At 39.1% G+C, this 13,029-nt stretch overlaps 1 protein-coding gene across 3 annotated transcripts in view; it reads left to right on the top strand.

Annotated features, from left to right (window-relative positions):
- The first annotated feature begins 213 nt into the window (after window positions 1–213).
- Window positions 214–13,029, top strand: part of FCRL1 (Fc receptor like 1) — a 33,173-nt gene continuing 20,357 nt past the window's right edge. For 2 of the 3 annotated variants that reach the window (XR_015161214.1, XM_086393485.1), the window contains exon 1: window positions 214–328. Coding sequence is in view for 2 of the 3 variants with exons in the window: in XM_086393485.1 (XP_086249611.1) it covers window positions 298–328 (31 nt within the window). In the remaining variant the exon portion in view is untranslated. The remainder of the gene's footprint in view (window positions 329–13,029) is intronic. The other variant, XM_086393487.1, reaches the window with a different exon arrangement.

The raw sequence follows: 13,029 nt of genomic DNA, 5'->3' as shown, positions 1-13,029 counted from the left end.
GAGTTCTTAAAGAAGGTGCTGATGTATTAATATGCACTGTCTTCAAAATTTGGAAATAGAACCAAACTATAAACAGGAGTGTATTTAATCTTCTTGACCTCCAGAGCAGACGAAATAGAGTGGCTCTCAGGAGACTCTTGTTCCTTCTATTTCTGTACATGTGTGCTTCCGATCATGTGACTTCTGATCCTGACTTCCTCAAACTTCTGACAAGCCACATCCTCTTCACTCTAAGATGAATTCTTTTTTGATGAGACAGTACCTTCAGTTCCATGTCCACTCCCCAACCTGGTCCTCATGTTCCTGAGGCTTCTGCTGTTGATCTGTGGTGAGTAGGACAACTCAGAGAAAGGTGTGGGATTCTATCCCCTAGCGCCCTGCCTTCTGAAGATTTGGGGTTTCTCAGGACTGAGTTTCTGCCCAGTGATAGTCAGGTGTGCTCAGAGCTTTACTCCCCACTGAGGGCTCAGAGCTGGGCAGAAAGTTATAGATAATGGAGAGCCAGATTTTGGAAGAAAACTGCCATTTTATTTTTTATCTCATAGCAAGTGTTCACTTTCTGTCTTTCTTTCCTCTATTGATTCTGACTTTGTTCTTGATGGTTTTGATAGCCACAAAGATAATTCATACAACAAATTGGCCTCTTAGTCTCTTTCCCTTCTTATCATTAAAATGATTTCTATATTTTCTTCCTGTGTTGTGTGTTAGTAACTCAGTTGTCTCTGACTCTGCAATCCCATGGACTGTAGCCTGCTAGGCTCCTCTGTCCATGGAATTCTTTCTCTGGGCAAGAATACTGGAGTGGGTAATTATTCCCTTCTCCAGGGAATCTTCCTGATCCAAGAATCACCTGGGTCTCCCACATTGCAGGGAGATTCTTTACTATCTGATCCATCAGGGAAGCCCCCATCCTTCCTTGGCTTCCCCTATTTCTACCATCAAACCCCAAAACTTGTGATTACCAACAACTGTCCCACTTCCAAAGTCTGATTTCAGCATCCACCTTCCCATCCAATTACAGCATATTTCCAGCTCACTTTGTCTAATGCTCCATATTCAACGTGCCTTCCACTCCCCAGTCTTACTTTTCCATTGTAAATTAGTACACTCTGTGTCCTCACTTCACAGATTTCATCACAATACTCTTAAATACATAATCACCTCTTTTACCCATAGTGCTCTTCTGACTAACATTCTTTTCTGCATGCTTTACACCTGTGCCTGAGCAACTGAATGTGACCCGAAACAAAAGGCACAATCTTGCTGCTTTTATTTTTTTCTAAACATAGTACACCAATCTTAGGTGGCTATCAGAGGTGCCACACAATCCTATTCTTTTGGAGTCAAAGCTCTTCCATTCTTGATGACCACTTCCTCATACTCCCTCCTTTCTCCTCAAACTTTTCTCTTGTTGCTCTTAATTTAGAACACTGAGGAAAAGAAAAGCAATCAAAAGGAAATTTCTTCATCTTCCCACTGCAGTATCTATCAACCTGCCCACCTCTGTGTTTACATACTGTGCCTTTTCTCCCCCTATTATGGATATATTTTCCCTCATCCTATTGAAGGCAGGACTCTCCACTTGTGCATTGGGCCCAGACTCCCTGGCTCCATCATCAAAATGTTTCTCCATCCTGGGCTCTTCCTATAAATATACAAATATGTTATAATACCTTCTATTTTAAAATCATAGAAATGTGACCTCCATTTGCTTCACGATTCAATGTATCCCTTTATAGTTTTCAGTGAGTTGCTATCTTTACCTGGCATCCTCCCATACTTTCTTTTTAAAATTCGTTGTTAATTTTCTTTGTAGTAAGATTCAGTTTTTGATGCACTTTGATTTTTTTTATAATCTAAACTTTTTAATTTTTAAAATGAATTAATTTATTTATTTTACTTTATAATATTGTATTGGTTTTGCCATACATTGACTTGAATCTGCCATGAGTGTACATGTGTTCCCCATCCTGAACCCCTCTTCCACTTCCCTCCCAATCCCATCATTCTGGGTCATCCCAGTGCACTAGCCCCAAACACCCTGTATCATGCATCAAACTTGGACTGGCGATTCGTTTCACATATGATATTTTACATGTTTCAATGCCATTCTCCCATATCATCCCGCCCTCGCCCTCTTCCACAGAGTCCAAAAGACTGTTCAAAACATCTGTGTCTCTTTTGCTGTCTCGTATACAGGGTTATCGTTACCTTCTTTCTAAATTCCACATATATGCGTTCCGTTCAGTTCAGTTCAGTCGTTCCGTCGTGTCTGACTCTTTGCGAATCCATGAATTGCAGCACGCCAGGCCTCCCTGTCCATCACCATCTCCCGGAGTTCACTCAAACTAATGTCCATCAAGTCGGTGATGCCATCCAGCCATCTCATCCTCTGTCGTCCCCTTCTCCTCCTGCCCCCAATCCCCCCCAGCATGCGTCTTTTCCAGTGAGTCAACTCTTCACATGAGGTGGCCAAAGTACTGAAGTTTCAGCTTTAGCATCAGTCCTTCCAAAGAACACCCGGGACTGATCTGCTTTAGAATGGACTCGTTAGATCTCCTTGCAGTCCAAGGGACTCTCAAGAGTCTTCTCCAACACCACAGTTCAAAAGCATCAATTCTTCGGCATTCAGCTTTCTTCACAGTCCAACTCTCACATCCATACATGACCACTGGAAAAACCATAGCCTTGACTAGAAGGAACTTTGTTGGCAAAGTAATGTCTCTGCTTTTGAATATACTATCTAGGTTGGTCATAACTTTCCTTCCAAGGAGTAAGCGTCTTTTAATTTCATGGCTGCAGTCACCATCTGGTGATTTTGGAGCCCCAAAAAATGAAGTCTGACACTCTTTCCACTGTTTCCCTATCTATTTGCCATGAAGTGATGGGACCAGACACCATGATCTTCGTTTTCTGAATGTTGAGCTTTAAGCCAGCTTTTTCACTTTCCTCTTTCACTTTCATCAAGAGGCTTTTTAGTTCCTCTTGACTTTCTGCCATAAGGGTGGTGTCATCTGCATATCTTTTAGTATACTGTATTGGTGTTTTTCTTTCTGACTTACTTCAGTCTGTATAATAGGCTCCAGTTTCATCCACCTCATTAGAACTGATTCAAATGTATTCTTTTTAATGGCTGAGTAATATTCCATTGTGTATATGTACCACAGCTTTCTTATTCATTCATCTGCTGATGGACATCTAGGTTGCTTCCATGTCCTGGCTATTATAAACAGTGCTGCAATGAACATTGGAGTACATGTGTCTCTTTCGATTCTGGTTTCCTCAGTGTGTATGCCCAGCAGTGGGATTGCTGGGTCATATGGCAGTTCTATTTCCAGTTTTTTTTTTTTTTTTTTTAAGGAATCTCCACACTGTTCTCCATAGTGGCTGTACTAGTTGGTGCATTCCCACTGTGTAAGAGGGTTACCTTTTCTCCACACCCTCTCCAGCACTTATTGCTTGTAGACTTTTGGATCACAGCCATTCTGACTGGCGTGAAATGGTACCTCATTGTGGTTTTGATCTGCATTTCTCTGATAATGAGTGATGTTGAACATCTTTTCATGTGTTTGTTAGCTATCTGAATTCTTTGGAGAAATGTCTGTTTAGTTCTTTGGTCCATTTTTTGATTGGGTCGTTTATTTTTCTGGAATTGAGCTGTAGGAATTGCTTGTATATTTTTTCAGATTAAGTCCTTGTCCATTGCTTCATTTGCTATTATTTTCTCCCATTCTGAAGGCTTTTGTCTTTTCTCCGTTGTATATTTTTGCCTCCTTTGTCAAAGATAAGGTGTCTACAGGTGTGTGGATTTATCTCTGGGCTTTCTATTTTGTTCCATTGATCTATATTTCTGTCTTTGTGCCAGTACCATACTGTCTTGATGACTATGTCTTTGTAGTAGAGACTGAAGTCAGGCAGGTTGATTCCTCCAGTTCCATTCTTCTTTCTCAAGATAGCTTTGGCCATTCGAGGTTTTTTATATTTCCATACAAATTGTGAAATTATTTGTTCTAGCTCTGTGAAAAATACCGTTGGTAGCTTGATACGGAGTGCATTGAATCTATAGATTGCTTTGGGTAGTATACTCATTTTCACTATATTGATTCTTCTGATCCATGAACATGGTATATTTCTCCATCTATTAGTGTCCTCTTTGATTTCTTTCACCAGTGTTTTATAGTTTTCTATAAATAGGTCTTTTGTTTCTTTAGGTAGATATATTCCTAAGTATTTTATTTTTTCATTGCAATGGTGAATGGAATTGTTTCCTTAGTTTCTCTTTCTGTTTTCTCATTGTTAGTGTATGGGAATTCAAGGGATTTCTGTGTGTTAATTTTATATCCTGCAACTTTACTGTATTCATTGATTAGCTCTAGTAATTTTCTGGTGGAGTCGTTAGGGTTTTCTATGTAGAGGATCATACCATCTGCAAACTGAGAGTTTTATTTCTTTTCCAATAAGGATTTCTTTTATTTCTTTTTCTGCTCTGATTGCTGTGGCCAAAACTTCCAAAACTATGTTAAATAGTCGTGGTGAGAGTGGGCACCCTTGTCTTGTCCTGTCTTTAGGGGAAATGCTTTCAATTTTTCACCATTGAGGATAATGTTTGCTGTGGGTTTGTCATATATAGTTTTTATTATGTTGAGGTATATTCCTTCTATTCCTGCTTTCTGGAGGGTTTTTTTTTTTTTTTTTTTTTGTCATAAATGGATGTTGAATTTTGCCAAAGTATTTCTCTGCATCTATTGAGATAATCATATGGTTTTTATTTTTCAATTAGTTAGTGTGGTGTATTACATTGATTATTTGCAGATATTGAAGAATCCTTGCATCTCTGGGATAAAGCCCACTTGGTCATGATGTATGATCTTCTTAATATGTTGTTGGATTCTGTTTGCTAGAATTTTGTTAAGGATTTTTGCATCTATGTTCATTAGTGATATTGGCCTGTAGTTTTCTTTCTTTTTTTTTTTTGTGGCATCTTGTCAGGTTTTGGTATTAGGGTGATGGTGGCCTTATAGAATGAGTTTGGAAGTTTACCTTCCTCTGCAATTTTCTGGAAGAGTTTGAGCAAGATAGGTGTTAGTTCTTCTCTGAATTTTTGGTAGAATTCAGTTGTGAAGCCGTCTGGTCCTGGGCTTTTGTTTGCTGGAAGATTTCTGATTACAGTTTCAATTTCTGTGCTTGTGATGGATCTGTTAAGATTTTCTATTTCTTCCTGGTTCAGTTTTGGAAAGTTGTACTTTTCTAAGAATTTGTCCATTTCTTCCAAGTTGTCCATTTTACTTGCATATATTGCTGAAAATAGTCTCTTATGATGCTTTGTATTTCTGTGTTGTCTGTTGTGATCTCTCCATTTTCATTTCTAATTTTGTTGATTTAATTTTTCTCCCTTTGTTTCCTGATGAGTCTGGCTAATGGTTTGTCAATTTTATTTATCTTCTCAAAGAACCAGCTTTTGGTTTTGTTGATTTTTGCTATGGTCTCTTTCATTTCTTTTACATTTATTTCTGCCCTAATTTTTAATATTTCTTTCCTTCTACTAACCCTGGGGTTCTTCATTTCTTCCTTTTCTAGTTGCTTTAGGTGTAGAGTTAGGTTATTTATTTGACTTTTTTCTTGTTTCTTGAGGTATACCTGTATTGCTATGAACTTTCCCCTTAGGACTGCTTTTAAAGTGTCCCACAGGTTTTAAGTTGTTGTGTTTTCATTTTCATTAGTTTCTATGCAAATTTTGATTTCTTTTTTGATTTCTTCTGTGATTTGTTGGTTATTCAGCAGCGTGTTGTTCATCCTCCATATGTTGGGATTTTTAATAGTTTTTCTCCTGTAATTGAGATCTAATCTTACTGCATTGTGATCAGAAAAGGTGCTTGGAATGATTTCTATTTTTTTGAATTTACCAAGGCTATATTTACGGCCCAGGATGTGATCTATCCTGGAGAAGGTTCCATGTGCACTTGAGAAAATGGTGAAATTCATTGTTTTGGGATGAAATGTCCTATAGATATCAATTATGTCTAACTGGTCTATTGTATCGTTTAACGTTTGTGTTTCCTTGTTAATTTTCTGTTTAGTTGATCTATCCATAGGTGTGAGTGGGGTATTAAAGTCTCCCACTATTATTGTGTTATTGTTAATTTCTCCTTTCATATTTGTTAGCAGTTGTCTTACATATTGCGGCGCTCCTGTGTTGGGTGCATATATGTTTATAATTGTTATATCTTCTTCTTGGATTGATCCTTTGATCATTATGTAGTGACCATCTTTGTCTCCTTTCACAGCCTTTGTTTTAAAGTCTATTTTATCCGATATAAGTATTGCTACTCCTGCTTTCTTTTGGTCCCTATTTGCATGGAAAATCTTTTTCCAGCCCTTCACTTTCAGTCTGTATGTGTTCCCTGTTTTGAGGTGGGTCTCTTGTAGACAACATATGTAGGGGTCTTGTTTTTGTATCCATTCGGCCAGTCTTTGTCTTTTGGTTGGGGCATTCAACCCATTTACATTTAAGGTAATTACTGATAAGTATGATCCCGTTGCCATTTGCTTTATTGTTTTGGGTTCGAGTTTATACACCGTTTTTGTGTTTCCTGTCTAGAGAATATCCTTTAGCATATGTTGGAGAGCTGATTTGGTGGTGCTGAATTCTCTCAGCTTTTGCTTGTCTGAGAAGCTTCTGATTTCTCCTTCATATTTGAATGAGATCCTTGCTGGGTACAGTAATCTGGGCTGTAGGTTATTTTCTTTCATCACTTTAAGTATGTCTTGCCATTCCCTCCTGGCTTGAAGAGTTTCTATTGAAAGATCAGCTGTTATCCTTATGGGAATTCCCTTGTGTGTTATTTGTTGTTTTTCCCTTGCTGCTTTTAATATTTGTTCTTTGTGTTTGATCTTTGCTAATTTGATTAATATGTGTCTTGGGGTGTTGCGCCTTGGGTTTATCCTGTTTGGGACTCTCTGGGTTTCTTGGACTTGGGTGATTATTTCCTTCCCCATTTTAGGGAAGTTTTCAACTATTATCTCTTCAAGTATTTTCTCATGGTCTTTCTTTTTGTCTTCTTCTTCTGGGACCACTATGATTCGAATGTTGTGGCATTTAATATTGTCCTGGAGGTCTCTGAGATTGTCCTCATTTCTTTTAATTCTTTTTTCTTTTATCCTCTCTGATTCATTTATTTCTACCCTTCTATCTTCTAATTCACTAATTCTATCTTCTGCCTCTGTTATTCTACTATTTGTTGCCTCCAGAGTGTTTTTAATTTCATTTATTGCATTATTCATTTTATATTGACTCTCTTTTATTTCTTCTAGGTCCTTGTTAAACCTTTCTTGCATCTTCTCAATCTTTGTCTCCAAGCTATTTATCTGTGATTCCATTTTGATTTCAAGATTTTGGATCAATTTCACTATCATTATTTGGAATTCTTTATCAGGTAGATTCCCTATCTCTTCCTCTTTTGTTTGGTTTGGTGGGCATTTATCCTGTTCCTTTATCTGCTGGGTATTCCTCTGTCTCTTCATCTTGTTTAAATTGGTGAGTTTGGGGTGTCCTTTCTGTATTCTGGCAGTTTGTGGAGTTCTCTTTATTGTGGCATTTCCTCACTCTGTGTGGGTTTGTACAGGTGGCTTGTCAAGGTTTCTTGGTTAAGGAAGCTTGTGTCGGTGTTCTGGTGGGTGGAGCTGTATTTCTTCTCTATGGAGTGCAATGAAATGTCCAGTAATGAGTTATGGGATGTCTATGGTTTTGGGGTGACTTTGGGAAGCCTGTATCTTGGAGCTCAGGGCTGTGTTCCTTGCTGCTGGAGAATTTGCTTGGTATGTCTTGCCCTGAAACTTGTTTCACCCAGAGAGGTTTACAGCATTATATGGAGAAGAGAAGAGTGAGGAGGGAGTTAGAGGTGACCTGAATGAGATAAGGTGGAATCAATAGAGGAGAGAGTGGGCTATTCAGTAATCTCTTCCTTATGTGGACTCCACAACTGGACCGCTCAGAGTTGTTCACAGAGTTATACAGAGAAGAGAAGGAGGAAGGTGGCAGAGGTGGCCAGGAGGATAAATGGGGGGAATGAAAAGGAGGGAGACAGATCCAGCCAGTAATCAGTTCCCTAAGTGTTCTCCACCATATGGAACACACAGAAATTCACAGAGTTGGGTAGAGTAGAGAGGGGTTAGGGAGGAGACACCAGCGACCTAGTGGAGAAAAAGGAGAGTCCAAAGGGAAAGAGAGCAGTTAAGCCAGTAATCTCGCTCCCTAGTGAAAAATAGGTACTGAAGATTGGGTTCTTAAAGGTACAAAATTGGTAACAAATACATAAAAGCGAAAATTAAAAATCTAGAGTAGAGTTTGGAATTTCAAAAATACGATGTTAAAGAAAAGAAGGAAAAGAAAGAGAGAAAAAAGGAACAAACAAAAACAAACAAGGCCGCAAGAATTATAAAGAAAATATAGGTACAAAATTGATAACTAATACCAAAAAGCAAAAGTTAAAAATCTAGAGTAGAGTTTGGAATTTCAAAAATACAATGTTAAAAAAAGAAGAAGAAAAAGAAAGAGAGAGAGAGAGAGAGAAAAGAACAAAGTCGCATAAATTATAAAAAAAAAAAAATACAGGTACAAAATTGATAACACATACCAAAAAGCATAAATTAAAAATCTAGAGTAGAGTTTGGAATTTCGGATATACAATGTTATTAAAAAGAAGAAGAGAAAGAAACAGAGGAAAAAGAAAAAGAAAAGATAAAAAAGGGTCACAGAAATTATATAAAAACAAAAACAAAAAAAAACTATAGGTACAAAATTGATAACAAATACCAAAAAGCTAAAATTAAAAATCTAGAGTAGACTTTGGAATTTCAAAAATACAATGTTAAAGACAATAAGGGGGAAAAAAGGTCAAAAATTATAAAATATATATATATATATGAAGTTTGCTTTTAAAAAAATAGGGTCTTCTTTTTTTTTTTTTTGCAAAGTAATCAGTTATAAAAGTGGAAATTAAAGGAATAATAGAGGACTTAAAAATTTTTTTTAATTAAAAAAATAATTGAAAAAAAAAAAGAAAGAATGATCGTACAAATAGTAAAAATATATCTAGGACTTTCTCCGGTTTTGTTGTTGAGTATTGTGGGCTCAGTTCATTTTTGGCTAGTTCCTTGGTCTGACTTATATTTCTCAAGATCTATAGGCCCCTTCCTATGTAGATGGTAGTAACCACAGGGTTTTAATCTATTGCCTGTAGCTTCCAAGGCGGTTCCCTCTGTTATAGCTTCTTCTGTTTGCTGGTCTCTTCAGTGTCTGGTTTCCACCCTGACACAAAGGGGACGGTGGAGGACACTTTTTTTTTTTTTTAGGCTCACTTGTTCAGTCGCGCTGAGGGGAGGTAGGGAGGGATGCTGCAAACAAATAACACTGACGTGTGCTTGCAGTGCCTCAGCCACACTGGGTCTGCCCCCCGTTCACGGCGCGTGTAGCCTCTCTGCCCACACTGCTCAGGCTCTAGGTTGCTCCACTGGGAACCATCCGCGGCCGGCCCTGGGCTGCCTGTACTTCCCAGGTCCAAGCCGCTCAGGTTCAGGCACCCGGGTAGTCCTCAGAGGCACAGACTCTCGGTTGGGCCTGCGTTTTGTGCCCTTCCCAGATCCGAGCAGCTCAGGTGATGAGGTGTTTTGCGCGCGCGATTGCTGCGACTTATCGCCTCCCCGCCGCTCGGTTATCTAGTTGTGCACCGGCACACCTTCTCAGGCAGATGTTGACTGTCCAGACCCCCAAGAAGTTTTAGTTAGCAAAGAAGCCTGTTTACAGTTTTATAGATAATGTCTCTCTGGGGCTGCGATTGTCCCCTTCCGGCTCTGGCTGCCTGTCACCGGAGGGGGATGGTCTGCAGCCGGCTCTCTCTGTTCAGTCCTTTGTTCTGTGCGCGGGCCTGGTGGTGTCATAGGTTAGGGCTGGCTTTTCCCGTGGTAGATATCCCACAGTCTGGTTTGCTAGCCCAAATTATTTCGCTCAGATAGCACTCGGGGTATTCAGGCCAGATTCTTGCGATGCAGCCCGCACCGCGCCTCCCTGCCCAGCCCCCGCTTGCTAATGGCGGATGCAGGCGTCTGTGCTGCTTCTCCGCTGGGGGAGTTACCATAGGGCTCGCAATGTGTGGGTTTTAATTATTTATTTTTCTTCCCTGTTATGTTGCCCTCTGTGCGTCCAAGGCTCGGCACAGATTCGGCAGTGAGAAGGTTTCCTGGTATTTGGAAACTTCTCTCTGTTTAAGACTCCCTTCCTGGGACGGAACTCTGTCCCTCCCTCTTTTGTCCCTTTTTTTGTCTTTTATATTTTTTCCTACCTCCTTTTGAAGACTTGGGTTGCTTTTCTGGGTGCCTGATGACCTCTGCCGGCATTCAGAAGTTGTTTTGTGGAATTTACTCGGCGCTTAAATGTTCTTTTGATGAATTTGTGGGGGAGAAAGTGTTCTTCCCGTCCTACTCCTCCGCCATCTTCTTTTCTTGTTTCTTGAGGTAAGCCTGTATTGCTATGAACCTTCCCCTTAGTACTACTTTTACAGTGTCCCATAGGTTTTGGGTTGTTGTGTTTTCATTTTCATTCATTTCTATGCATATTTTGATTTATTTTTTGATTTCCTCTGTGATTTGTTGGTTATTCAGCAGCGTGTTGTTCAGCCTCTATATGTTGGGATTTTTAATAATTTTTCTCTTGTAATGACATCTAATCTTACTGCATTGTGGTCAGAAAAGATGCTTGGAATGATTTCAATTTTTTGAATTTACCAAGGCTAGGTTTATGGCCCAGGGTGTGATCTATCTTGGAGAAGGTTCCATGTGTGCTTGAGAAAAACGTGAAATTCATTGTTTTGGGGTGAAATGTCCTTAGATATCAATTAGGTCTAACTGGTCTATTGTATCATTTAAAGTTTGTGTTTCCTTGTTAATTTTCTGTTTAGTTGATCTATCCATAGGTGTGAGTGGGGTATTAAAATCTCCCACTATTATTGTGTTATTGTTAATTTCCCCTTTCATACTTGTTAGCATTTGTCTTACATATTGTGGTGCTCTTATGTTGGGTGCATATGTATTTATGATTGTTATATCTTCTTCTTGGATTGATCCTTTGATCATTATGTAGTGTCCATCTTTGTTTCTTTTCACAGCCTTTGTTTTAAAGTCTATTTTATCTGATACAAGTATTGCTACTCCTGCTTTCTTTTGGTCTCTATTTGCATGGAATATCTTTTTCCAGCCCTTCGCTTTCAGTCTGTATGTGTCCTTTGTTTCAAGGTGAGTCTCTTGTAGACAACATATATAGGGGTCTTATTTTTGTATCCATTCAGCCAGTCTTTGTCTTTTGGTTGGGGCATTTAACCCATTTACATTTAAGGTAATTATTGATAAATATGATCCCGTTGCCATTTACTTTATTGTTTTGAGTTTGAGTTTATACACCCTTTCTGTGCTTCCTGTCTAAAGAAGATCCTTTAGCATTTGTTGGAGAGCTGGTTTGGTGGTGCCAAATTCTCTCAGCTTTTGCTTGTCTGTAAAGCTTTTGATTTCTCCTTCATATTTGAATGAGATCCTTGCTGGGTACAGTAATCTGGGCTGTAGGTTATTTTCTTTCATCACTTTAAGTATATCCTGCCATTCCCTTCTGGCCTGAGGAGTTTCTATTGAAAGATCAGCTGTTATCCTTATGGGAATCCCCTTGTGTGTTATTTATTGTTTTTCCCTTGCTGCTTTTAATATTTGTTCTTCGTGTTTGATCTTTGTTAGTTTGATTAATATGTGTCTTGTGGTGTTTTGCCTTGGGTTTATCCTGTTTGGGACTCTCTGAGTTTCTTGGACTTGGGTGACTATTTCCTTCCCCATTTTAGGGAAGTTTTCAACTATTATTTCCTCAAGTATCTTCTCATGGTCTTTCTTTTTGTCTTCTTCTTCTGGGACTTCTTTGATTCGAATGTCGGGGTGTTTAACATTGTCCCAGAGGTCTCTGAGGTTGTCCTCATTTCTTTTAATTCTTTTTTATTTTATGCTCTCTGTTTCATTTATTATTCTATCTTCTACCTCACTTATCCTATCTTCTGCCTATGTTGTCCTACTGTTGGTTCCCTCCAGAGTGTTTTTGATCTCAATTATTGCATTATTCATTATATATTGACTCTTTTATATTTCTTCTAGGTCTTTGTTAAACCTTTCTTGAATCTTCTCGATCCTTGTCTCCAGGCTATTTATCTCTAATTCCAATTTGTTTTCAAGATTTTGGATCATTTTCACTATCATTATTTGGAATTGTTTATCAGGTAGATTCCCAATCTCTTCCTCTTTTGTTTGGTTTGGTGGGCATTTATCCTGTTCCTTTACCTGCTGGGTATTTCTCTGCCTTTTCATCTTGTTTATATTGCTGTGTTTGGGGTGGCCTTTCTGTATTCTGGCAGTTGGTGGTTCCTCTTTATTGTGGAGGTTCCTTGCTGTGAGGGGGAGGGGGTTGGACTGGTGGCTTGTCAAGGTTTTCTGGTTAGGGAAGCTAGTGTCAGTGTTCTGGTGGGTGGGGCTGGATTTCTTCTTTCTGGAGTGCAATGAAATGCCCAGTAATAAGTTTTGAGATGTCAATGGGTTTAGTATGACTTTGGTCAGCCTGTATATTGAGGCTCAGGATTATGTTCCTGGAGAATATGCGTGGTATGTCTTGCTCTGGAGCTTGGGTAGTGCTTGGTTTCAGTGTAGTTATGGAGGCGTTTGATGAGCTCCTATTGATTAATGTTCCCTGGAGTCAGGAGTTCTCTGGTGTTCTCAGGATTTGGACTTAAGCCTCCTGCCTCTGGTTTTCAGTCTTATTCTTACAGTAGCCTCAAGACTTCTCCATCTATACAGCACTGATGATAAAACATCTAGGTTAATGATGTATAAAGTTTCGCCACAGTGAGGGACACACGGAGAGGTACACAGAGTTACATGGAGAAGAGAAAAGGGAGGAGGGAGATAGAGGTGACCAGGAGGAGAAGAGGGGGAATCAAGGGGGAGAGAGCA

This window comes from Bos grunniens, chromosome 3 (assembly GCF_055505025.1).
Source record: "Bos grunniens cultivar Pamir isolate PY7600 chromosome 3, Bosgru_T2T1.0, whole genome shotgun sequence".
Classification (NCBI taxonomy): domain Eukaryota; kingdom Metazoa; phylum Chordata; class Mammalia; order Artiodactyla; family Bovidae; genus Bos; species Bos grunniens.
The sequence above is the reverse complement of the archived record's forward strand: the minus strand, read 5'-3'. Positions and strand labels throughout refer to the sequence as shown.